The sequence below is a fragment of the Branchiostoma lanceolatum genome, chromosome 10, assembly GCF_035083965.1.
Source record: "Branchiostoma lanceolatum isolate klBraLanc5 chromosome 10, klBraLanc5.hap2, whole genome shotgun sequence".
Classification (NCBI taxonomy): Eukaryota; Metazoa; Chordata; class Leptocardii; order Amphioxiformes; family Branchiostomatidae; genus Branchiostoma; species Branchiostoma lanceolatum.
The window spans coordinates 13,579,933-13,607,792 of NC_089731.1; the positions used below are offsets into that span (position 1 = coordinate 13,579,933).

General features: G+C 39.2%; 1 protein-coding gene across 1 annotated transcript; it reads left to right on the forward strand.

The window, feature by feature from the left end:
- Positions 1-4,365: 4,365 nt before the first annotated feature.
- On the forward strand, positions 4,366-27,353 carry LOC136444026 (uncharacterized). Its single transcript, XM_066441435.1, has 8 exons — positions 4,366-4,683; positions 20,487-20,840; positions 22,599-22,892; positions 23,219-23,503; positions 24,046-24,279; positions 24,439-24,504; positions 25,192-25,374; positions 26,053-27,353. Exons 1-8 carry the CDS (start codon positions 4,500-4,502, stop codon positions 26,124-26,126), a joined length of 1,674 nt encoding a protein of 557 aa, XP_066297532.1. The 5' UTR covers positions 4,366-4,499; the 3' UTR covers positions 26,127-27,353.
- Positions 27,354-27,860: the final 507 nt, after the last annotated feature.

The following is a 27,860-nucleotide window of genomic DNA, read 5'->3' on the forward strand; positions in this document are numbered from 1 at the left end:
TTATTTCCCTAAGGCTCGGCCTGTCTTAATATGTAAAAGCACCCAGAGATCATGGAGTAATTAGTGTCTAAAAGCCTGCGTGGAACCAAGAAATAATGATATAGCGACCTGCATGCAAATACGGTTGGTGAGAAACTAAAAATGACAAGGGTGCTTTTCTTCCCATTCCAAGGACGAAAATAGTATCACAAGTTTACACAAGAGATCATTTGCCTAAGTAGTGCAGTTATCATCAAATAGCACAGTACCGATCATACAGATTGATAATGGCATTGTGCACATGTCAAACTTTAATTTGTCATAAAAATGGCTACTTGATATCAATATCTTCATTCACATCAGATTCAAATTCATTTTGTCAAATCTATTATTTGCAGCTATGTTTTTTATTGTTTTATAACGTTTTCGAAGAAAAGAACGGTGTATCATAAAAATGATTATAGGTATGAGTTCCAAGGTCTGGAGTTGGCATTGCCTCAAAAAAATATCCTTTCAGGACAACGGTATCTCTCCCTATGCTACAAGAGTGAACTTTCCGTTATTCAATTTAAACCTGGCAAGAAATACAAAGAATACCATTAGGAAATATGAGACCTTTTCTGACATTCGTTTTTTTTTTTTTTTATAAATGGAAAGAAGCCACCAGAACCCTTTACTAAAGCCTATATTTTACACCGCTGTCTGTCCTCCCTATTAGGCCATATTGATTCGATTATATGGATGACATCTACTTAGAAATCCAATCCTGATCCGAGCGTGCGAATAAAAAAAAAAGTTTGGAAAGAAAATTTAGCTTCCTTCTTATGAGATTTACGTTGTCATCAAGGTTTAACAAATGACTTAACAGATAGAGTATGGTGTACCAAATATCGGATTCTTCATTTCTGTTCTTTCAAATCTCCTTCTTTAACTTTTAGAATTGACTTTGGCATTGGGCGACATTACTGTTAGTTTCCCGATCTTTTTTTGGTGCAATGTACGGCATATATTTGTTTATTTTGCAGCTGCTTTTTACGATTTGCAGAACGGTCGATAACTTCTTTTTTTTTGAAACAAACGAAAATTGATGTACCCGTGGATGCCATCCATGTAATCGAATCAACATGGCCTTATAGCTCTAACTCTATTCCGCTGGGTACGTCACAACCGACTGACTACAAGTATTGGCAACGCCATTGTCAATTTACTACCTGCAATTTCTCACTCTTTCCTCAATCAGATAACTTGAAGAACTAAGCATGGATCACCATTCGTTTTAATTATGACTGACATTATCTTGCCGCAGAATCTATTGGGACGCATAGCTATGATGGGAAACGCTTGATGTATGTACCCTGACTCTCGGTGACTTATTCCATGTAATATTTTAACTGTTTTTATTGAGAAGTCAGCCTGCGTGAACATTGTGGCTTGGGGCCTTTGTTTTGCTATATTAGCACAAAGGAAACATAAAGATAGTGGGTAGATGTGCAATCAAATGCTACACTCATTTAATACATCACATATGCATACCGATATGACCCTTGAAGTGTCAAGTCATTTAGATCAGTCGACTAATACATCCGACTTTCAGTACAAATGACATTGGGTTAAAACATAATCACCTAACAAATCAACAAAATCGTCATCATCATTATCGTGATAATGTTGGATTCATAAATAAATCAACAAGTCGCTTAAACTCAAGTAATGAATTCAAATATTTCATGATTTTGTTGCAATAAAATAGAAGGGAATTGCATCAGAAACGTAGATTTTCAAGTCAAAATGTCTACGGACTAGTAAGTTGCTCCTTTGCAACTCTTGAAAATCCCTTACGGGTTACGTTTGAAACAATCCATTCGATCAGAATATGTTTTGATTCTGTGGATTTTCTAAGCTTTTAGGTGTGCTAGTCGCACCTTACGCTCCATTTAACTTCGTAAATAGAGACGAATGCATCGGGATATTATGGTATTCCTGGGTCGTTTCTTCGGACACTCTTCGATATTCTAGCTTGTATTATCCTTTGAACACGATTTGTTTCTTCGTCAGTGTCTTTTATCCAGTGCTAATTACAACCTTAGACGGCTCATACTTAGCTTGATAAATAGCCACTAATCCAAACCTTGCAGTACTAAGTACACCTCGTACGATTTGTCGTCTTAAGGAGTGCCAAATTGATCTCGATTGCCTGTCGCCTTTGACCAATGTCCTATTATACGTTGTGATTTCAGACTGTCCGTATACCCTGGGAATAAAGCAAGGCCTCAAATCAAAATTAATGGCAATAAGCCGTTAATACAGGATATAGCAATATTAAACTTTACATACGTTATTTGCTGTATCCCAGACCAATAGTTATGTCAGTGTTTTGGAATGATAACGCAATATTAATATCGCAGTGATGCCAACTTTAAACCCCACGTACAGTTTCCATAGAATTTACGGGCTTCCGAAACATGTAGTTATCTACATGTCTTTCTAACTACATTGTTGAACATAATCGGTTGGATTTATTTCGTAAAGTCATGAAACCTACGTTTTCTTCCTGGCTATTCGTCGTTTTTATCTTCTGTTACTTTGGAGTAAAAGAAAACCGTGTTACATTGATTAGACATAACTAATAAATCTAGAAAGTCAAAAAGAAGCCAAGGGTATATTTCCGGAAATATGATATGACAGTTGAGTCATTATTTAATGAAACCTACGTTTTCGTGCTCGATATTCGTCATCTTTAACTTCTGTTACTTTGTGGTAAAAGATGACAATGTTACAATGACTTGACATAGCTGATAAATCTAGAAAGTCAAGAGGAAGCCATGGGTATTTTCCCGGAAACAGGATATGACAGTTGAGTTATGGTTGTGTTTACGCAGACTAGGTCTAATTACACAGTTTGTGCACAGGGATTCAAACCTGCACATCAAGCTACATTACGTAAGCCATTTAATGAAAATTAGTGGCATCACACTATATTTTTTGTCTTCAGATCATTTAAAGACATGATATGATGTGTGCGAATTTTACTACAGAGTTTTTACTAGTTCTTTCAACTTGCCATACAACAACCCATTCTACTCCACTGCGACCTACAAGTTTAGAGACCTCTCAGTGAATCTTATAGATGAAGAAAAACTACTTATTCAGACTTTGAATGTTTTCTTGTCTTTTTAGTCATACTTTTACATTCTGTTCGATATTACAATGATTATCATGAATCGGGGGTAACATAAATATAATTCAGGTCACAGTGAGGTTGCCGTCTACTGGAGTGGGGGCCTAAATACATGATATAATCCGTGCATGGTACTCCACCAAGTTTTTACTAATAACTTCAACTTGCCATATTTGGTCATACAACAGGCCGTTACAAAAATGGCGTCAAATTAAATGAACAGCCCTGCAGCCACGTCTCTAAGCAGTATTTTCCCATTTGATACGCATAAAATATGACCAATTAATAGCATCTGCGGCATGAAATATACGGGGGCCTGTGCACACTGTCACTGCTGCGCAATACTGCAATTAATCCGCGAACGATTTGTCTATTCAAGACGAAAAAAGTGAGGACCAAGATTCTTTTTTTTTATGCAAGGGAGCTTGGTGAGGATGCTTCCAATTGTATAGCTAATATATTTTTTTTAAAGTTTTGTGAAAGTAATGATGACGATGAAAGGCAAATTCATTATATATGCTGAGAATGTACAAAAAATGCTTCCTAATGAAAGCCAAGGCAAAATCGTTGAGCTGTGCACCTCATGAAAATGTATTAGAATTCTAATGTCCATTCCACAATGTCTATCACAGTATTGAATCCAGACGTAACAAATAGTTCAGGCGTGACCTGGGAGTGAAAGACGCAAATCAGAAACGGTTATCGTACGAATTTTCTGCGTGTGAAAATGCACATGAACGAAATCGTTACCGAACGAAATATGGTATAGGCCTATAAATAAATTGGATGGATGAAAGACATTTCGCTTTTTTTCCCCTTAAATATTAGGAAATGTCCCCGTAAACGTTATCTATTGGGCATGCACATGACGGCAAGGCTGTGGGAATGATGTAGTATTACGACGGGCACGGCCGCGGGAGATTTTTAAATGGATTCCGTAGTCGTTACATGCACACTTCCGATAATGCAGTGCCCAAAATGCGCCCCCGTGAGATGCAAATAAAAATGCTGGCTGCACAACGTCATTAATACAGGCATGTAGGCTTTCACTGAAAATGCCTTACGCTGGAGTAAAAGACCCATGGGTTAGTCAAGTATGATTAAGACTGAGAAAGACTGTGGGGTCTATATATGTTGAGTAATTAAATAACGCAAAAATATAACTTGCAGTGCAGCTTACAAAAATGTCATAAAAACATTTTTTTAAGTACAGAAAGCAAGGTTAGGCCATGATGTGACTCCGGAGCTTTCACCTCGTTTGAGTGGTAATGGAATAGGCACGTGGTGGTCCAGAGGATGCTGGGAAGCTCTCGCGCACAGAGGAGACACACGGCCGGGTAAGATGATATCGACTGGCAGACTTTCCAGGATGATCAGGGAGAAGGAAGGTTGCACATCTAGACGGAATCCGCAGCTTTGGGGGAAGCCGGAACTGATGGCGCCGCCTAGCCTGCCAGCTCAGCTGCTCTTATCCGGGCCATTTGCCTTCCGTGCTGGCTTCTGCATTTTGTTGATGCTCCTTCAAGGTAGGCATTAGTTACACTACATTGTTTTCCAATGTCGTAAGTATGGGGTGCTTTGCACAAGGCTAGCTCTGCTGCGCTTTATGCTGCAGGGAATATCTTATTTCGATTTCTCAATGAGATTTCGAGTCGAAGGTTATGATGGAGAAAGTGCTTCGGGGTGTGATGGTTATAATTCGTTTTCAACATTCGATGGGTGTTTGAGGGAACGGGTGGGCGCCGGGAAATAGCATTTGCATTTGGAAGCGAGATTGTGCACATGTGGAGTGAATAAAATCGACGGCAAACATGATTATACATTTTCCCATGAGTGTCGTGGCGAAGGTGTCGTGGTGTTCAGTTTTGGGAATCTCGTGAGCTCTTGCTTGTCGCTGATATCGACACAGTCTTTGAGTTTTTTTGAAAATGCGCAATCCGGTGATAAATTGTGACCTAATCCTTCTCCGGTAAACGAGGCCCTGAACGAGATCAATCAATGACTGGCTAATCCAACTCAGCCGGCAACCATGGACATGAAAGACATGTGAAGAATTTCCCTACACATGTATGCAAGTACCTACAATTAACGGCCGGTAAAGGCCACGGAACAAGTGGAAAAGCTGCTTTCATCAGTGAAATTCGATTCGAATGTTCCTGATTGCCAGTGGAATACAGCTTGAATGACAACCTATCCAAATTGGAGCAAATTATGTTGTAGCAGCAAATCATTATTACTCGGAATCTCGAATAGGTACTTACCTCTTAAGTTGGATGTATGTAATCAAGATTACGCCAGCTTTATTGGGCTATTCTGACACAGACTATGTTCTAGATTAACCGCCTCATTTCGAAAATGTGTCTGGACAGGGCTTATTGTTTGGAGTCATTTGGACAAGAAATGTAAGCACCGCTGTTTCGAACGTTGGCGGTGTATTGCAGAGACCGTATGGCATCACTCTTGGCTTTTATACTGTCTGCCCGCGGTATTTTGGTTAAACTTGTTCAGACAGACGTCATACCCATTACCGGACGCTGATTCATCAAACTGGCAGTAGTCTCTGCTTCAGTCAATTCTACTCAAAACCACTCAAACCTTGGACTTGATTACACAAGAAAATCTACCGTGTAAGATTTGATTCACAAATATGCAACTTGACAGTTCGTTCACCTGTTGGAAAGGTTTTGACATTCTCGAGGTTCTCCCCCGCGCAGCAGACAGATTTCAAAGGAAATGCTCTTGGTATGACCTACTCATTATAGTTACTGCCTCCAGGGCGTCTACACCAATGCTTGAAATGCGTTCCGGTTGCTGTAATTAGAGTTTTGTCACGTTCAAGCATGCTATTTTTATCAGTCCAAGCTTTACCCACAGCTACAGCTGTTCATGCAAATGCCATTTTTTTTTCCATTGACACTGCCCTCCTTACCCTTATCTATGTCTTCAACAAAACTTTCTGAATTAGAACAGCGCTTTCTATAGATCGAAATCGGATTAGTGTTTCGGAGGGCAGCCACTACTTAGAACCCTCACGAGCTGTGCACAGAAATCAATTCTCAAATCATGTTATGTTACAAACATTTCTTTAACTGAAACTAAGTACCTCAAACTTTCTTCCCTTTTATCATCGCATTCCACCGTGTGCTAATCTCTCTAGGGGGCATTGGAACTAGGACGCATAATTCCAGAGTATAAGACCTGTAGAACTTTATCTAGTTATTACTGGGACAGTGGATGTTATTAGCCGTATTTTACCTCCCCCTGTGCACCCTTACCTGTATATTTCTCGCCGTAAGTAGTTTGATTTATACCAGAAACATTGCGGAATACTCAAACGTGAAGTCATAAACCCCATACGCACATTAGTCAAGGCTACGGAGTGTGCCTTTGCCATGAGAAATGCATACCCGGAGGGTGACAGAAAGAACCAAATGAAAGGAAATGATATGTACTGTGAAGCTAAAGCATACCCCGTTATATCCCTACTAGAAACAGTCGGTAAATCTAAGCAATGAAGGTTACGTTGCGGGTTGTTGGTTGGAGGACATTATCGTAAGTTTTCTCAAGAGAAGCAAATGAGGGTTTCTATGAAAATCCAACGGCAATATCGGCGGTCAGAAGAAGGTTCAAGCAGTGCGCTGGGCAATATGTACTTAATGGGATGACATATTGAGACGTCATTTCAAATGTTGACGGCGTCTAGGGCCATTTTACCCTCCATCCGTCTTACGAAGAGGACCTCGTGAACACCATCAGGAGACGTAATTACGATTGATTGATCGCTAAAACCGACCACATTGTGGGTAGTGATGTGTACCTTAACTCTTGTTCAGGTTCTGGTCCTAATTCAAGTCCAGAGGTGCAGGTTTAGGTCAAATACATTTTGGTTTCATGTAGAAGTGCATGTTTAATCAATTATACATGCAACATTATATAGAGTTAGTACTAGCAATATTTTTTCGCATTATTAGCGTAAATTTAACGACCCATGGAATGTTTAGATGGTTTAGAAGAAAATGAGAAAACAGGCGAGAAAAAGTTATTTGCACTTCTTCTCGATGTAATTTTTATTTTGGACCTGAGCCTGAATGTTGTTGAAAGTCCAGTTCAGGTCCGGTGTTAAGGTACGTAGCGCTAATTGTGGGAGGTACGGAATTAATAATGGCATGTACGCGTGTTGAGACGTTTGGTTTGTCCACTTTTTATTGTCATTAACGATTCTGTAAATGAACAGAGGGGGTTTAAGAGTATCGGAATACTGTACGAGAATATCCCCCCTGGCCCGATTAAATCACTTGAATTTTATCGGTTACTAGGCTCTCCTATACGACAAAATGGAGAAAAGGTTACCGGTGTTTTTGCACGCAGTAAGACCCTTTCACACTTGTGCGTATAGTCAAATTCGCATTAGTTGCGAATTGATATTCTTTTCTGGTTTATGTTATGTTTGCGGAAAGTAAGTTTTTTTTTATATATATATTTGACCCACCGTTGTGCAGCCTGGTTATCTAACCTTTTTTCCGGCCGCAAACTTTACCTAAAAAAAAATGTAAAGGTGCAGCTCATATGGAATTGGCTATACAGACACCTGTGAATCGAAATCCTAAGTTATTCATCAGTCGATGTCGTTTGTCCTCGCACAGATACGAAACTTTAAGTTCAGCCACCGCCACCTACCACGACCTGGTCATATGCAATCGTAACAGACATGCGTGCTTGCCAAAACTTGCTGAAATACTTCTTAAGGTCAAAAAGATTAACCCAACGCGTTGCTCGGCTTTCCAGGACAATTTTCCCGTAACCTTCCTTTGGATATTTGGATTGTTCTGGCGCCTCGTTCTATGATTGTCAATTTGCAATTGGATTTTGGGATTAGAATTGGTCAATCGAATGTGAAATACTTGATGTATTGTGGTGCCCTGGGGAAAGCTTTAATGCGATGATGCTCAATCCAATAGCTAACAGGTAGACTTGCCTTTATGAGAATGACTATCGCATGTTTCGCTGTTAGACTATACGATCACAGGGCGTTATTATACCACCTGCGTTTTTCCACATGGAACTAAAGTTCGATCTAGAAAAATTAACAACATTTCATCCATATCCTATTGACCCGTGCACGGTTTTTGAAAGTAGAAGGCATTCTCAATCTTATATAAAAGTTGTTAGCCCACTGATGCGCCATTCCACGAGGGCGTCGACCTAAAACTTGACATATCTCTCAACGAATTTCATAGATTAAAAACGAAACTTTTCACGTGTTTTGGTTTCTTTTTAGTTATACTTTTACAATTTGCATTGCATTCCAATTATTAAATACAAATTCCAGTTCAGATCACAGTGAGATCGCATCGCTATCACCGTCTAGTTGAAAGGGGTTCCTAACGAGGACATTACCCTGCCGTTTCAAACATTAGTGGACTGACAGCTCAAACCATACTGAAGTACCTGTCAAGGCTGCAGCGTACGTAACAGATGGCTTATATCCGCCTATCTCGATACTACCACATAGAGGGCTTTGTGCTCGCAGCCATGCGCTCCGAAGCGTATGTTTCTTTCCCGGTGGCAATATAGATATTTATCCAACCTTCAACTAATTCCCCCACCATTTTGCTGACGCGATTCGGACAGTGTCACCATGGAGAAAAATGCCCCAAGGGTACAAAGACATGGTGCAAGAGCTGTAAGAAAACCCATAAGCTACGAATTGATATTTTTGATGTTCTTCTGTGCACTTAAAACAGATAACCTGCTGTCTTATGGATTTCAGAGGGTTTTCATGTCCTTGAGATTGTATTGTATAGTACACGATGATATGAATATTCGTACGTGTATCTAAAGTCTTTGTCACACATTCAGTACATTTCCTCGACTTTACCCACGAATATTCCTCAACTAGAGAGGCGGCAGTGGGTTGGAAGCAATTGGGTAAGTCATCACTACAGCTTACTTCATCCCAACAAGTTCCCGCCCATTTAACGACTGTTTCCAGACATTTTCACGAGCTCCTGATTTAAGAATAAAGATATTTGGCTCGTACAATCAATAGTCAACTTTGGAAACAAAATGCTAACCGCAAGCGACCTTGCTCATGACATACTCTCAACTCTGGTCCGGAATAGGTCGGAAGTGGTCAAAACGTCGTTGTCGACTAAAGAACGACATGTCGAGACGAGATTGAAACAAAACCTTGATGTTAAGGATTTTCGAGTCCATTTTTGCAGCAATATATTAGTTATGTATTTTTTGATACTTATTTCTGTTTCTGTTAACCCGGGAAGGTCAGCTTAGTGACTTTGCACTGTTTTGTGACGGGATCCTGGACGTATTTGATAATTCACAAACAGAATTCAAGTAAGAGATACTATATAAACAACCAAAAATAACCAACCTAATGGTATGTACAAAAAGTCGAAGTAACATTTTCTGTGACACTTATTTGAATCTATAATTTTTGTCTTATTCATAGATTAATAAGGTTCATATACCGCGCGTTATTCACATGATTCATTTTTTTAGTCCTATTTGCAAAGTATCATGCGACAACGAAATAAACAGGAAAAAATACATTCCACAGTTATTAGTTATCAATAGTAGAATGTTTTTCTTTTGACTCTACACTTTGATATGAAAATTCTACTTTTAGTTTTTCTTCATTTATGTTGATCTACTGTTTGAACTTGTTGGTTAGATGCATAGTGTAGACCCCTGTTATCATTATTATCCCTTCTACTGTTTGTACCCTTGCAATTAGCCTACGGGCGTGAATTTTCGAACAAAAATTATTACATTATTTGATTTCTGGACAAACGCACACTTCTGTAATTTTGTTATATTGATATAGTTTTACGACTGGTTACATGCACTTCCTATGTATTTATGATTTTTTTTTAGTCGCTTCTTTCTCATTGGGACCATCTGGTGTTATGTTTTGTTATTTCATGTCGGGGCCTAACAAACATGAATCTTTAAAAACCACCACCAAGCGATGTATATTTTCTGGTTGGATAAATAAATGAAAATGATTAGCTGCTGTATTTTTTTTCTAATAAGAAGAACCTCCACAGTAATTAAACTGCCATGTTTGCTCCAGATACCCACCAGAGCACGGTTTAAGATATCAATAATGACTATTTCATTGACTTACATTTACTACACGAACAGCTTGCTGTATTAAGGAACACAACAGTAATTATATGTATTTACTGGCCAGTGTAGTTGAGTAATTCTCTGCCAGACAGGGCTCTCGAAATAGGCTTGAAAGGTGATTAATAACAAAATACATTTTGCACGTCATCGTCAATAAAATGGAGGTGAGCCCTGCTTTTGTGTTGTCATCTAGTAAGCAATCATATTACACTTATCCATCCTCCTTACTTCGTTTCTGTTAATAGCAGGTCGACCTTTTAGGCCTCAGGAGCCGTCCTTGTTCCAATGTGCCTCCATGCCATATTATTACTTTCCTTTGAAAGGTTACGACTTGTTTTATGTAGAGGCTTACAATCCGATGTACTTCCCGTGTCCCATGGAGGACTTTGGATTACTGTTAAATCATTATTTTTCAGTTATGTTCCAAATTCACTATCAGTTATGTTCCAAATTCACTCTTCATCAATCTCGGATGATGGACGTTCCATTAAATGATTCTATTCATTACAAATGACTTTATAGAAAGTGAATTTGCCTGTAGGGATAGAGGGATTATGCTTGGATAACATGAAATGTTCGTCTAAAGTACTTTCGTCTGGGCTGTAGAATACAGTTTATTCCGAGGAAAGCTTTTATGTATTTTCAAGGACTTTCAGCTTAAGCCCCTGTCACACATAATCGACCATGGCCAGCCGACCTTCTCCAGACAATGATTGGGAGGGAGTCGTGAGCTAGGGGATCTGTGGTTGGGAGTCGGTACGCAAGGTTGCCTAGTATACTAGTCTTTAAAAGTGGTCTGCGCCACACGGTGGCCAAAAAATCCTTTATTTTTCCTAACTTGAAATGTATGCATATTCATGAGTAATCGATGTCAATCACCCCTGTCCTGGCTACAGTAGCTGATTGAATCGAAACTATAGGAAAGTAATTTCTGCTTGCATACGAGAGATGACAAACTGTAACTAGAGTGACGAAATAGAGCTAGATTAGAATGGATTATAGGCTACTCCAAATCCAGCAGGGGAATGTGTATCAACAGAGCTTTTAATCTAAGAATACGTCAACGTTCGCAAAAGCCTATCATTGTAATATAGAATTTACTCAATTTGTTTTACATACCAGTTAAATAGCCTCATGGCGTAACGCATCAGGTTAGTACTAAAGAGTACAAGCTACACGAATTCGAAAATATTTATTTGATTCACTCACACCTGGAAGGACTCCTGCTCTTCTTGCGTTTGTGGTAGGCTCTTTTACGTAATCAACGTGTGGCTCTCTTCAAACACAGGACCTCAATTTGACATCGTATTATGAAGCTATATACTCATGCTTTACCTAAATAACAACGTTCTACCATAACGCTACGCAACGCCACGCAACGCCACGCAACGCCACGCTACAATTATATTAAAATACGCTTGCAATTGAATGTATTTGGAGCAAAAAGACCAATGTACACGTAACAGGAAATTATCACATTAATCTTACATGTATTAAACTTGTTCTATCTTCACTAATGGACGACCATGCTCCATAACATTACCATTAAATTACATCCTGTCCCTTGAGCTCCATTGCAAAAAGTACATGAACCCATAATCGATTTTGTCTCAAACAACCAATCCATCGATAGTGTGACCGCGAAACATGGTTTTGAATGATATATGCGCTTTGCATGATTGATAATATATTAAAGAACGGAATTTAGATTCATCAATTCAGAATTGCCATTTATTGTAAACATAATCACAGTAAGGTGACGTTATAAGGTATGGTTGTAACCTATAGAGTGTGACATTAAAGAACGGAGTATCATGCAAACGGTTGGATTTTGCTTAAATAGTTTGAGAAGGATTACATAAATATGGAGAAAAAAACATCAGAAGGTTTCCCCAGCCTTAATTTTGATGTAGAAGAGTCCCCTATGTACAAACTAACGGACAGCCCTAATTACAATCATTTACGGCACCAGACCCATTTTGAATGTCATATTACCTACAGGCTAAAATTCCTATGAGAGCTATAGTAAAATGCAACCCACAAAGGTCCAGACATCCAATGCATATTAAAAGAACCCCGATACAACAACCATTAATATTGACTTCGGGATTTGCCTGTTAAGGCTTTGTGCTGCGCAATGATGTAGTGAACGGGCAAATAAGTTCAGAATCATTCAGAGCGCAAAGCACTGATCGATCGACGTATATAGCTCATTTTGAAAGAGGTGTGGATTGCCATTACAAGCGACAGAATGGCTACGTTGGTCTCCAAATCCGATGGCAGTGGCACCGGCATCATATCAACAGGGCCATGTGCAGCTGAGTTCTACTTGGATCGTGTGGGTGAAATCACTGCAGTTGTGTAGCGGCAACGCGTCTTTCAGTTGGATTCCCAGTGTCAGCTCCTGCACCTGAAAGGGCAAATCAAGAATATTGCGATATTGCAGAAGGAATGAGGAAGTCGTCGGCTAACTCAGACGTGCATATTCACTGAGAATTAAGCATCAGGGAACCTTTCGTGACAACGTGTGGACGTCAGGCCTGGTATTTGTAGTTTGGCAAAGATCAAAAGGTAGACAACGGCGAGGTTGAAGATGTCATTACGACCTGGGTTAAGATTCCAGTCAGTGCTGTTTCTGGCGGTAATCTTTCCGGTACTTTTCTGCATTTGGCCATTTTCCCATTACGGTGAGTGCTCGGTACCTGGCATACTTCACGTTTTTCCATCACATGGATGGAGCCCACACATATTTGCCGTAAAAGCCTAGTTGTTATTGCTTGGGGAATCGCTATTTGATATTCAATTCAAGGGACAATTGGCGCCACCACTGCTAATGTACTGTTCGAGCCTTGAAGTGGTACGGCATCTATGATTTTCAACAAGCCTGTCATTTGTTTGTTTATCGTAATGATAATAAGTCTATTTCAAATACATGCCCGGGCGTTGATTGGAAGTACGTGTGATGTATACATAATAATAATAATGAATACAATGTTATCAAGAACTCGCCACTACAGTATGCTACATTTAAAAAAAACACATCGATCAATTCTAATTAGATGTATATCTGACTTCTTCATTGGAGGCAATGGAAGGCGAATTTACCCACTTGCTCTATAATATGTAAGATTCTTGGGTTTATATAGACTTCTTATCAAATCATTTTTTTGTAAACAAACGAAATTGGCATGTTTGTTTATATAGATTTTCACAATACATTAGAAGTAGGAAGATGTTTTTTTTTGGGTTCGGGTTTTCTTCGTTGCAAGTCGCGTGATGCTGCTGAAAGGCAATGTCGTTTATAGTCGGGACAAACGCGTGAACTGCCGAACCCTCAATACATTTTGTCCTTCGTTAATAGATTCTGGTCTGCCAAGGATTACCACAGGCCAGACGTCATCTAATGTGGTTTCTGAAAACAGGCCCGTTTTTTTACTGCAGTGTTTGGGAACATTTATGGCAGTGCTGGATCGCACCACGGGTAACTGAACACAATGCTATTACTATATGGCACGCCACCAATTATTTACCACAAACCAACAAAAAGAAGGAGGATTTATTTGGTGTCGATATATTCTTACTTCCCTACTTTTGTAAGTGTAATATTAAAAGCGTGATATTAATCTTAGCCACCATGGACTATTATAATAGTTTTTTTTATACAGACGGAACAGTGTTTTAAATCATCATGGAAGGCAATAGTTAAGAGTGCCTCAGGGCAGGAGATGGATCAAGACATCATCTTATCTTCAAGTTTCATTCGTGCGACGAACAGATAACAGTTGTTCATTTCTGGGTTTATGTCTTGTGGGTTTGCGCCTTGCATTCGTCTTCTTACTATAAGTGCGCGCTTTTGTCAACCGTAATTAAAATGTAAAGCACAGCGGGGTGCTTTTTGCGTGGATTGATGGAAAAGAATGAGCATTCCAAGGGGGTCCCCCGAAAGTGCGAAATGGAACGAAATGGAACGAAATGGAACGAAATGGAACGAAATGGAACGAAATGGAACGAAATGGAACGAAATGGAACGAAATGGAACGAAATGGAACGAAATGGAACGAAATGGAACGAACTAAAACATGTGTAACATTAGGAAATGTAATACCAGTAGATAGCGAAATATAAGGAACGTTGTAACATTCACAGTAGACGGGAACAGGAAGCAAATACATAATATAACGTGTTTTATTTCTTGAATCTGTTTGATGATATTAAATACAACGTCTTTGCCGCGTTTGTGTGGCTAGATTCTTCCTTGAAAATGGGAGCGCCGCGTGCAAAGAGATCCACCGCTCTTCCTTTGTGTTTACCAACGATCTGCAAATGAACTGCTGAAAATAGCAGGGAAAACACGTAAACGGAACTGAGTATCAAAGTAAGGACTAGATTATACAGAAGTTGGTGGTAACATTGCATCTGATAATTCAACAAGAGGGCATGAGGCAAGCGTAATTTTTTTTTATTTATAAAGTGTTTTTGCGCGTTGCAAATGGAGCCCCGCATGCAAATGACCGCCAATGTTGCCAGCGCATCGGAACTGTGTACGTGGGTGTGCTACCGGCAGGTTGAATCAAACTCCGACTTCCAAGTTTTATTTACATACGGTTTTAGTCCATAACTAGTACGTATCATATGCATATCTCCGCAACAACGATTTTTATACAACCAATTGTTCGGCTGGCCGGCTGGCGGAGAATGGACCCCTCCGCTAATGATATGCAAATGCAGATCTGCGCTGCGTCACCAATGTAAAATTTCACACTCCATTCAACCACGGACGTGGACTGAGAACTACCTCCGGAGACATTTCTGCTTCCTTGTTCACGACAAAACAAAGGGAGGGTGTGAACGAGCAGGATGTGTATTTCACAGTTCACACAACACGCAGACACGCTGTATGAATAATGAAATTACGCTTGCCTCATACCCTCTTGGTGAATTACGAGATGCAATGTTACCACCAACTTATGTATAATCTAGTCCTTACTTCGATACTCAGTTCCATTTGCTGGTTTTCGCTGCTATTTGAAGCAGTTCATTTGCAGATAGTTGGCAAAATCAAGGAAGAGCGGTGGATCTCTTTGCACGCGGCGCTCCCATTTTTAAGGAAGAATCTAGCCACACAAACGCGGCAAAAACATTGTATTTAATATTACCAAATAGATTCAAGAAATAACACACGTTATATTATGTATTTGCTTCCAGTTCCCGTCTACTGTGAATGTTACTACGTTCCTTATATTTCGCTATCTACTGGTATTACATTTCATAATGTTACATATGTTTTAGTTCGTTCCATTTCGTTCCATCGTTCCATTTCGTTCCATTTCGTTCCATTTCGTTCCATTTCGTTCCATTTCGTTCCATTTCGTTCCATTTCGTTCCATTTCGCACTTTCGGGGGACCGTTCCAAGGGCGCACGTGTGCCGTTTACTCCATACAAGCGGCAAGTTATGTTGCATGGCGAGCGGGGAAACTGAATAATAGGTCTATGCACGGAGGTATAATGACCGGGATATGAAATGGCAGGCCAGGCTGCGAAGCTTCGACGAACGAAACGACGCTTGAAACGACAATAATGTCACCTCTGACCACAATCTTCCCTCTACTAGCCTGGGAGTGGCCATCTCTTTTCACAAAAGTAAGGTCGCTGTCGGGGCAAATGATATGTTTTCATTAGCCCTTACTAGTGCGGGGGCACGAGGAAAGACACCTCTTTATTTTACTTTCCCAGAGAAAATCACTGAATAGACCAGAATAATCACGGGGCTTTACTTCTCTATCCGCTAGAATAGAGCAACAAATCCATGTAGAGACGTCTAACATCACATGTGTCTCTAGGAATAACTATCACATTACTGTGGATGGAAGTGACGATGCCCCACAGGTGACCTACAACTATACCCAGTATGAAAATACCATTTACATGCCTATTCATTCCTTATACCCTGTGGTCAGACGAGAGAGAAAAATAATTGGCCTCTGTAGGTTTTCCTTACGCACCTTTATGTTCTTAAGAAATGCACTGCTAAATCAATTATGAAGCCTAGAACGGAACTCGGTGATGTGTAAGTACCATTTACGATTCAAGGCACGGTAGTCGGCCTAAAATTGAGGCAGGCCGTCGTATAAAACATTTAGGGCGACCAGGTAGTGGACCCCGGGGGTTGACAGGCGTGTGTCGCTTCGGTGTTAAGTTAAGCAACACTGTTATCATCATACAAAATTCACATGATATACTAAGAACTGCTCACCGGGAAAGAGATTCTTAGATGATAGAAAGTCCAGATTAAGGTAACAATGTGCAAGCTCAGTGAACAACCTTACCCTAAACACATAAATCGGAGAATGTTGGAAAGCTATACGAAGAAGGTGGTAACTTCGTTGCAGTTGAATTGACCGTAACACCTTCTTTCCCCAACACGAATCCCTACAGATGAGACCATGTCATGGTGTTTGCCTTTTTTTCTCTTAAGGGAATTGGGAGCAGAAGCAGTCATGTTTCATAGGTACGGTAGATGTGACATGTCATGCATCAGCCAACTTTCTCTGCGCTAGACTTTGAACTGGCAACGAGCCAAGATTTACTGTTCGTTCAAGTTTGATCTTTCTGCAGAGTGCATTAATTTCGTCACATTCCATTACCAATAGTTAGATATGATGTGAGTCGAATAGCGTTTGGGTAAGGCCTGCAGTAGCGCACGTAGCAGTTTCTTAAACATGTGATCATCTGTAAGAATCGTGTCTGTTGATGGTTCGGTTGAGGTCATTGCTTACAGCAATCGCATCAGTCCACAATTATGATTTTAGATAGGTGACATGCTGCGTCGCGGCACCTATGTTCCCCAATATGTTGGAAGAATAATAAACCTTACAAACCAGGTAGGAATTGCAGTCATGTCCAAGGCAAATATCCAGGAATGAAAAAAAAATTAGTATGTATTTTTGCAGCGTGCAACGCATTTAAGATGTGATTACATTTTCTGGCTGCAATTACTTGGAATGAATCCCATTCCACAGTGTTGTACACGTGTGTAATTACAATATGAAGCATTACGGGAAGTTGACAAAATATTGAAAGTAACTGTCTTCAGCAGTAACATATTTTAATCTCATATCCAATTATTGTATGTAATATGATTAAATATAACATAACCAATACGTTGACTGGCGTTGTCCATAGGTCTTTTTCCTGCCAATATCGGATTCAAATCTATTGTTTCAATGACAATATGGAATTTAAGATTGACGATGTCGTTGTCATATTTTCAGTTTTTGCATCTATATAGCCGGTATAAACGCCCCTCGGCGTAACACACAGCTTCGCAGGCACGCGGCGCGGTACAGCTGTATATATTACACTGAACGACCTGCCACACCTAACATTTGCACACCTAACTGTAAACGTTGACTAAACCTACATGTATCTAGTACTTATATAGTACCCAGTGGCTATAAGTTCCACTTTACGATAGTTCTAGGGAAATTTTGAACACTTCAAATCTCGGTCAATAACTCTGGTACTTGAACGCATTTTTTTATCGGTGACCTCAGGTGACTTTTTCATGAGGCGGAAACTTAACTTTAAGTTTGAATGAGAAACGCCCATTCCGGAAAAAATCCAATGCATCCTATTTAGGGTTTCGGCGTTGTTCATTAGTTTCGGACCATTTCGTCCGTGCTGCGCATTTGTTTTAGTTTTAATCTGATTAGATACGTGTCACGTGTAGGCTGGGTGACGTAAAGCCTGTTCACAACAATTACCATAAAGTAATAAAAGTCCGATCCTGATTCAATCTATCATTGCAGTCGACCAGTGTATAATTTCATTACATGTGGCAGCAATGTGCTATCGATCTTATTTTGGTTAACGGCGTTCAATTAATTCTATTGTTGTTACATTTTCCCATGTTCCAGCCACAATTAAGAGCAATGACACTCATTTAAATTTGTTAGGGCGTTCGTTCGTGTTTTCCTCAGCGTTGGCGTCCAATGCATGACATTCAAGCGGCCGTACCTTTCGTTCCATGTTATTCAAGTTTTATCCAGTTCTGCATAGGCCGAAAGCCCCCTGCCATGAAAAACATAGTTTTGGTCTATTACTGCAAACTGCTAAGCCCAAAATAACAAGCAAGTCAGTTTGCAGGAACCAATTTTGCTGTTAGTTTAAAGTATTTTCATGTCCCGATAGACCAAAGTGTAACCAATGCCTCTAACCTAACAATCATATTACAGTTCTAAAAAGTCAGCCTTATTGCATGTAGTATCTCATAGGACAAAGAGATTAATAGTTTGGGCTGTATGGGGGTGTATAATATGCTATTTGGATTTGCACGCTGGCTTTGTCAACAACAAAACACACGCCCACATGGTGGAATATGCATATCAGACATGAGCAGACTGTTCTTTGACTCCGGTAGTTGAAGCATTCTGTAGCCACCGTCGCGGTGTGGGACAGAAACCACCAATTAGCAAATAACGTACAAAAACTCGCTTATCTCAAGGACATTGCCGTCTATAGATGCCCAAAAACCTATGTTTACATTGTTATTGTTGAAATCAGATTTTGGTACTCTTGCTTAAGATCAGGCACAATGATATGTCATTTCTATGCTGTTTATATTCGAAGACATCACGGCGTTTTATAAGTCAGGAGCACTGTGAAATCAATAAGATCTAGGACCGATAAGGAACTGCTAGTTTGATAGAACAATAAATTTGAAAGTTTAAAAGTTCAAAGATCTCGCACATACGTAAATATTTAGAATTTATCGTTTGTCTACTTTAATTGCAGTCCATGAATTACGCAACTTAAGTATTGATTAACATTAAATGTTTTCAGTGATCCTTTCTTGTTATTTCACGGTAAACGTGGCTAGCATGTGAAAAATCTAACTGCGGAAACACAAACGTTACAGACAGACCTAGAGTAGTACCTCTCTATGGACTAGTAGCCTCTTCCATTGACCCCATGGCCTGTATTTGAATAACAATACGTTCTACCATCTCTGACCTCTACCTCCTGCCAATACGACAGGTCTGGCCTTTGCAGCCATCTTCCCATTCACTTCCTTTCTACCACTTTACTTACAGTGTATTTAGATAACTACGGACACACACCAACGCAGACGGACATACTTAACCTAACAAAAAAAAACACATGAGTCAATATGCAAATTATAATCAAGTCAAGAAGTTGTAATCGAAAATTTGAATGTAACTGTGTGCCATATTAGCTGGTCTGGGTTATATATGCACGTATGTGAGTATTCTGATACGCCAATGTATGACAACCAATGCTAGAGGGAATATGTTGTGATTCTAATACAGAATTTGAACATTCCAAAGTCTATTTACACGTCTCTCTACGTTCTATAAACTTTCTTGCAACAGTTATAAGAATTGACTACCCTCACACCCAATCAAAGCAGCTGATTTATAACAATGCCAATTCGACTGATTTGTCGAGGTTTAAGAACTTAAATGCTGTAGTGTTTTCCATTTATCTAAATCTGATCGATTATAGTTATCTGCACTTCACTTCGCTAGACGATTCCTTTGTGTACAATTAGTTGCCGGTTCTTGCCTTTCTTCAGCAATTAGCACATAGATTGATGATATACATTTGTCCTAAACGGAGTTACCTTTGTTATGGATGGATAATGAAGAAACTTGTGCTCACTTTGACTGCATATCTATACTCCTTTATAGTGCGTGTTGGCAATTTGGTTTTAAACAAATGAGCTGCTATCATTCTATCTGTTATGTCAAGGATGTTCCTATATATATATATAAAAAAAACTCATTGGTGATGTGAGAATTCTCTCAATATACGTCGCACAAGTTTTTGCAATGTGTTTTCGGGCGTTTCAGCCAAAATCTACCCACAGAAGATTATTGAACTGGACATTGAATACATTCGTAATTCCTGCACTGTGACAATATCCTAGCTACAACTAAGTTACATGTGTCACAAGGAGGGAAAGACTTTACAAAATCAAGTTGTTAGTTTGGTCTAAAGCTTTATTCGCCAACTGTTTTCCCTACATGGCATTTTAGTAAAAAAAAAGGATGCACAGGTGTTTAAAGTGGATTATTTGTCACAAAACTAAAACGTTACTGAATACTACAGAAGCTTATCACAGTTCCTTAAATGTCAAACTTTGTTTTTCATTTTCAGGGTGTTTGGCGCAGCACACCAGCTTTGACCTCCCGGAGTCAGAAGAAGCCACACTCGGTGAACCTGTCACCCTGCCCGCAGCCTATTCTTCAAAATTCAGCATCATTTCCATAACCTGGTCCAGGGTGGTGGAGAGCCCTACAGCATCCGACAAACGGAGTACGGTCTTCTCCTACGTTCCTCTGGCTAACCTCAGCCGGGCGTACGGGAGATACGCCGGCAGGGCTCGGTTGGTCGGCAGGGCTTCCTTACGAATCGATCCAACCAAAATCGAGGATGAAGGAACGTATTCACTCTCTATAATGACCGGTGAAGTTGGAAATGAAGAGAAATTCATTCATCTGGATATACTTGGTATGTTGGATCACTGCGTATCTCAACTAAACATTGCCTGTATCATCTCGTATTGATATCAGTCTATTTTGGTAGCTCAGAAGGAGTGGATGGGTTACTTGTAGCAAGATGACTTGTTATTCTAACAAAGCCCCTGTGTAGTTATGATGGGTGAATGTAAAGGGTTCTGGCAGAATTCATGGAAGAGAGCAAAGTCTGGAAATGGAAATCCATATCCATGAAATCCATATCTTACACTTTGTTTCTTTAGACCGTGAAGACCTCTGTAAGAGCTTTCTGAAGAAGATTTTGAATTCGTAACAGGTGGCAATCAATCAACGTTGGGTTCAAGAAACCCTGGGAAATCGAATGCTATTCTAGTTGCAAGTAGACTCAAGGTCAATGCTAAACTACTCAAAGAACAATTCAGTGACTGAAGCTTTGGAACCTGCTGGTGACAAAGTGTTTTGATTTTGGTCCCAGATGTTGGTGCAGTTTTTGCGGCAATGCCCAGGGACCTACTAAACCAAATTTGTATGAGCCTGTATACTGAAATGATATCTGAATAATGTTTCTCTGCCTTTGGCTTGGAATGCAAAAGTAAGACATTTAATGTAGCATAGGGAAATATTTCTGTAAAGCTGGCCTACAGAGATAAAGGGGGAAATGTAAAATATGGTAGGCCATATGCACCCTTTAGCTAGGTAATGGCCCTCATGGAAACACGCTGAAACATAATACAATTTCTCCTCACATTTCAATAACTATTTACTAAAACCATTTCCTTACAGTAAGTAAATCCTTATCCACTGGAATCAGATATGAAACGTGTTCCAACTATGAACCACATACCCATCTATATACGCTATAGTAAAAATCCTGCAACACTTTTCACATTGCGTGTAATGAATTCTGATTGACTTATGACAGTTTTTGAGATATATGTTGTCCCTTTAACTAGGAGAGGTAAATCACGGCAAGTAGCTGCGTATTATTGTATATCAGTTGTCTCAGTCTGCATTATTCAATCGAAATCTACCCTGAATTATTGTCTGACGTGTGTGGAATCTATATCATAAGAAATATGCATAGCAATACACATAACTCTAATAGAATCAATAGGTTAATGCACGTTGCGATTCCGTACGATAAGATTTTCCCGGCGCTTTGTAAAATATTACATTCATTTTGTTATCGTGCTGAATGATGTTCAAGAGTAATTTATTTGCTGAAATTAAGAATAGGAAAAAGGTCAATTGCAAAGAAGACGTCCAGTATTTTTAAATGCCATAGTTATCTGCTAGACATAACAACAATCGTTTTTACACTTTAACATTGACCATTAAAGTCATGGTAAAAAGGCTTGTTCCGGTTTATCAAAATACAGCCCTACATTAGGTTGTGATATGTTTAGGAATCTTACACCATTACACTATTCATTTAGGTAATCTTACCGAAAGTTAAATGTCATATGTCTCCTTCATATATAATATTTCACATTGTCCGCGATTTCATCAGTTCTATAGAAAAGGTAATGACTGTAAACATATGTTTGGCATTCAAATAATTTTATGTCAGCTTGAAACGGCACGTCAAACTGAAATTGTTTCAGAAGGCGGTTGGTCATTAGCTCGTTATAAGAGTAGAGTTGGTATGATAAAGTTGTAAGGATGTAAAGACGCATTTTACTGTAGTGGGTTTGATATATGATAGATATCTAGCCATTAGGAAGAATACTTGATTGAAAATATAAAAATTAATGTTTTTTGTTTTCTGAAGTTCCTCCAAGATTAGTGGTCGGACCAAGCAACCCTTTCGTCACAACATGGGGCACATCGGCGTCTTTGACATGCGCAGTGAAGGACGCAAGGCCCAACATTACGTCACTTCATTGGGAGAAAGATGGTGGTCGGATAGAGACCAGAGGAATATCTGGAAAATATACGGGAGGAAATGCAAGAATTCCGTCATTAACAATCCGTCACGTGACTAGATCTGACGCAGGGACCTACACCTGTCTTGTGCAGCACGTGACTCGAAGAGCTGCTGCAAGTCTACTAATGGAAGTATTCTGTAAGCAAGGATAATTTCAATATAAAGTAGGATCGCCTCTTGGAGGCGTCGCCAAAAATATTGCAAGAAAATGATTTAATGTTTTGTATTAACATCAACGTACTGGTAATATCAGCACAACTCCTGGCAAATAACCGTATAATTGCGAAGTTAGGCATGATTAAACCACATTTAGTTAATATATATGCTGTGCTCTAATCGTTAATGTTCCTTTGTTAGTTGGATTGCTCGTAGGTTCTTGGGGCATCTTGTTCATACGAATATTATTCAGCAAAAGGAGTTTGAAACTTGAAACCAATGATCCAAAAATATTTCTTTTTACTCAGACCCCGCCTCTATCATCAGCATATCGGACCCTAAAGAAGTTTTATTACAAGACCACGTCACATTTCGGTGCGTGGCTGACGGGAATCCACCTCCAAATATCACGTGGTCAAAGTCAGGTCGGCAACTATGGGCACACGTTTACACAATGTCAAGTGACGTCAGGATCCGGACCAGTTCCCTAGTGTTGTACAGTGTAAACGAAAGCAGCAGTGGGTACTATATGTGCACTGTTAGCAATGGCGTGGGCAAAAGAGTAGAGAAATCCACAAACCTTGACGTTCTGGGTAAGTGACAACTTAAACTATTTCTATTTTCAGGCTGTTTTTTATAATGTCGCTATATATATCAACTAACGTTGGTCTTCTAGTAGCATTGTAATTTGTAATTGTTTAATTGCTGAAAACAAATAATTCCATGCCCGCTGATGAAAGTAATAATCGCATATTCACCATTAGTATTTGGCAGCTTTAACAGCTAAGCACAATAGCTGTACATACTATCGTTGTTCATGATGATAACATCGACTCCTTCAAAGGCTGCAAAGCTTGGCTAAAATATGTACCTCTTGTTCAAAGCTTTTGAGATGTAGCTGTCAACCGAAGAAATCCAGTAAAGCTTCATTTATAGTGTGCTTAACGATTCTGTGATACCAGTAGAGCATGTCACACCAAGGTTATATGCATTGACGTCACATGTAAGGATATTTTTTAAATTGACATAAAAAAGAAATTTAAAGCCAGAATATTAGTTAAGTACCATAAACTCTTTAATCTTGCGAAATTTTGTTCAAGAGAAAACTTCTGATACGGCTTCCTTGTTGCAAAAGTTCCAGAGCGGCAGATGAGTTTGACGACGTTCTCAACCATTGCAACCATCATCGGGGCTTCTGCAGGAGGTCTCTGGCTCATCATCTGCGTAACGTTGGCTGGGTATCTCGTCAACCGTCAACGTAGAAAGCGAGAAGAAAGGAAAAAGTTTGCCTTTTACTATGATGCAAGCTTAACAAGGAGAAGCTTGTCTTCAGAACCAGATGGCAAAGAGAGTTCATCAAATCCCCCAGGTAAATATTAAACAGGATGCTAATTTGCCGTCAACACGTTTCTCATCGACAAAGGCAACATTAAATCTGGACATGAATAGTTGAAACGGATAACGGCACGCTTCACGAAGACAGGTAATGACGTGAGCAATTTATATGTTGTATTTATTTATTTGCCAGGCAAGGCTAATAGCCTAACGGCGGGGGATCGAGGAATAGCGACAATGAGGAGAGCACAGGGGAATGGTAAGTTTCCATTGACAGCATTATATCTCTTAAACAGCATGGTGCACATGCAATTATGTAGCAAACTCAAAGTGCTGTAATTGCACGCTTGTATATCAAAGATATTTCACGTCACTTTATCATTCAGTAATTGTATATTGTTGAGAAATGTGTCGCCATAAGACGTTCTTTTTTAACGACGTGTGGAGAAACAATGCCACAATGTGTAAAATACGGTGAAATGTTTGAGGAACAATTACATTTTTTCTTTTAATATTGATTGCTTTGTCAATATATGCTTATGTATGTCGTGTAAGTGCGTGTCACCATCTTGTTAACCATCGTTATTTGTTTCCTTTGCTTAGTTATTATCCATTAATTTGCTATTATTTGCCTGTTACATCAGTTAATACATTTATTCATTGATTAGTCATACATTATTTTCATTTTCGTTATTCTACTAACCAGTTGTTATTCATCTATCTGTTATCATTTAGATGCTAGAGTCATAAGTTGTTATGTATTATTTCGTTTTATCACCTTTAGTTACTATTATCAATCGTTCGTCATACTCAGAAAAAATGTAGAATGACTTGTATGGACCATATATGTCTCTATTTTCAATGCAAAGCATCTTGCTAAAATACAAGTATGCATTTAGTAGTAAGTTCGAAAAAAACATATGCATTTGTTGTTTTCATCACGTAGACAGGAAATACGCTAAAGTCATTTACGACTATAAGCCACGGGAGGACAACGAGCTAAAAATGGAAGTCGGCGACATTGTCGAGATACTGGAGGGCGAAGAAGGGAGCTGGTGCTTGGGCTATCTAAAAGGGCGAATGGGACTGTTTCCTTCAAACTACGTTTGTTTCGTACCGCTGTCAGAAGGTAACAACATTTACATGATACAATAATTACTCATGAATTCCCTTCCATAGGATCCGTGGATTATGTTTCTCTGTGTCAGTGTGTGTTCCTAATGTGAAATGTGCAGGTATGTAATGTGAAATGCTATAAAAAAAGGAAAATGGATAGATTTAGCAAGGAGGCCCCATGTGAGGAACTTTCCGACATTTGGACCCTGCTGTGTCACCCCGCGAGACAACATTAGCTCCTTTGCTCGATCAACAGGAGTTAATGGACTCATTACCATCCAACCAGATCTTGACTTTGTCTTAGATTGAACTGCCTTACAATGGTTTACTTCACCTAATTTACGTAGCTATTGTTAAATATCTGCTCGAATTTGGATTCTTTAAAGTCACCGGATGCTACCTGACGTTTGACCGTTTACTAAATCTATCCAGTTGCGTTGAGTTTCTTATTACAGGACTGTATAACGGTCATCGACGTAACAACATTTAGATTGGAAATTTGAAGCCGACACTTGCGAGTGATACAATTCAATCCAGACAAAAGTCAAAGATTTTTCGGAAAACGACGATCACTTTGAAGCAGAGGCAGACGCGTATCACCGTTTGCTGGAGAAGTTGTTTGACATTGGTCATTCTCAGAGGGCCTAATTATATCATATTGTTCCCTTTCGCCTTGTTCCCTTTAATCCAGTGTCTCCGGCTACATCCCTGTACATCCATTGTGCGACAGACGGAGACATTAAGCCTGCAAATGGAAACCTATAATCCAGGAGGGGAGTCTCAACAAGACATCTTTTACTCATGAATTTCACCACATGCCGACAAGTCTTACTTACTTACAATATTACATCAAAGCTGTTCATTATCTGCTAAAGGTCTGGATTCTTAGATAGACAAAACAAGGATACTAGCAGCGTATGCGGTGTTTTGAACGTGGTGAAATTACAGAATATCCTCGCGTTTATGTCTGATATCATTGTCATTAGGATGAAAAATGAGGATTACGTGCAAATTTAATTCATTTATTCTATAACCCACGATGGACGGAATTTAATTGAGATGTTTATGATATGACTATTTTCTCTGGAAAAAAATGATATAGAGGAATATATTGTAAGATGAAGAATACTTATTGCTCCACGTGTCATGACTTATCTGGCTTTCTCCACATTGCATTTGTCTTTATGTCTTATGTCTTTGGTAGCTGCCACGGCTGTATACTGTAAACAGATGGGGAGGACAGTTCCGTATGCCACATCAATGTAGTCATTCGTCAACAGCAAGGAGCGTCGCCATATGCTCGTTTGATAAAACTTTTTAAAAGAGTTGATTGACACCAGGGTGACATCATTGCAACTGGCAACGTTATAAGATACAGCTCGGTATCTTGAAATGTTCTGACGTTCAGGAATTGAATGACATTGCGGCCACGGACTGTTCTGAATTCTTTTGGTAAGCTCTGAATACTCAAGTAAAACGATGTTTTTGCCAACATAGATGCAATTAATTGAAGTGAAAATAGAGCTGGTATCTTTGATCGGCCGCTATTTTTTCCTAAAACGCACAGTTGATAAACTGGTCCTTCGACGTAAGAATCAAATTCAATGAAAATGCAGATTTAATCTATATGCACATAAGTTTCTTCCTGCAAAGAAAAATGTTATCTTTCAGAAATATTACGATATCTACTATTATATTTCATAAAGAAATCGATGAAACTTGATGGCTGATTCACTTCGTGAATGCATTAATCATACGACTGATTTGCGTCTTCATGGTGTTCTTGTTTACCTACATTGAATATGCATACATTGATTAGTGCCGTTTGTTTGGCAGTGTAAGGTGAATGAGGTTTAATTTGCAATAATAGCACAAAGCAAGCGTTTCCACATACATCGCGTGTACATAGAACTTAATTCACTTCTGTCAGTGGTGCATAGCGATGTGATCCCTGACCGTTGTTTCATTGTGAACTATTTAATTACTCAGATACTATTTAATTTATTCGTAGCTTTGTAATAATCATCATCACATGTTTTGATGTTAGTATTTAGTTATATTATTATTTTCTAATTTGAGGAGCCGGCTTTGAAGAGGAACGACATATTGTTTCTGTTTCGAGCTCCTCTCAGATCTATTTCTAATTCGAAAAGTGAATGAATCAATAATAAGACATTTTAGTATTACTCTGATATCTGATCAGCAAAATTAATATCTCTGAAGATATACGTCTAATATATGATTCAATTGGTGGTTTCATCATAAGCAATGCTGTTTGTCAAACATATCTACAGGAAGACATAATTTGTGTGCATCCTGTTAGAATAATCTGGTTTCCAACCGCAGAAAGCTCAATCGAACGCAGCTTGATCTTAAAATTCTCAGGTAATCGTTAAGACGCATCTTTGCTATGGATAAATTACCTTACTGTGAAAGATCAATCGACGCAACATTACTTTTGAGTTCCAGCCTCTGAAGAAAGATGAATTACTCACCACT

What these genes read in the sequence shown, in the direction of transcription:
- LOC136444026 (XM_066441435.1), top strand. Translation starts at nt 4,500, where the DNA reads ATGATATCGACTGGCAGACTTTCCAGGATGATCAGGGAGAAGGAAGGT. An exon ending in TCTACTAATGGAAGTATTCT is followed by an intron (nt 22,893 to 23,218) that starts GTAAGCAAGGAT and finishes CTTTTTACTCAG; the next exon opens with ACCCCGCCTCTATCATCAGC. An exon ending in TTTCGTACCGCTGTCAGAAG is followed by an intron (nt 25,375 to 26,052) that starts GTAACAACATTT and finishes CCTTTAATCCAG; the next exon opens with TGTCTCCGGCTACATCCCTG.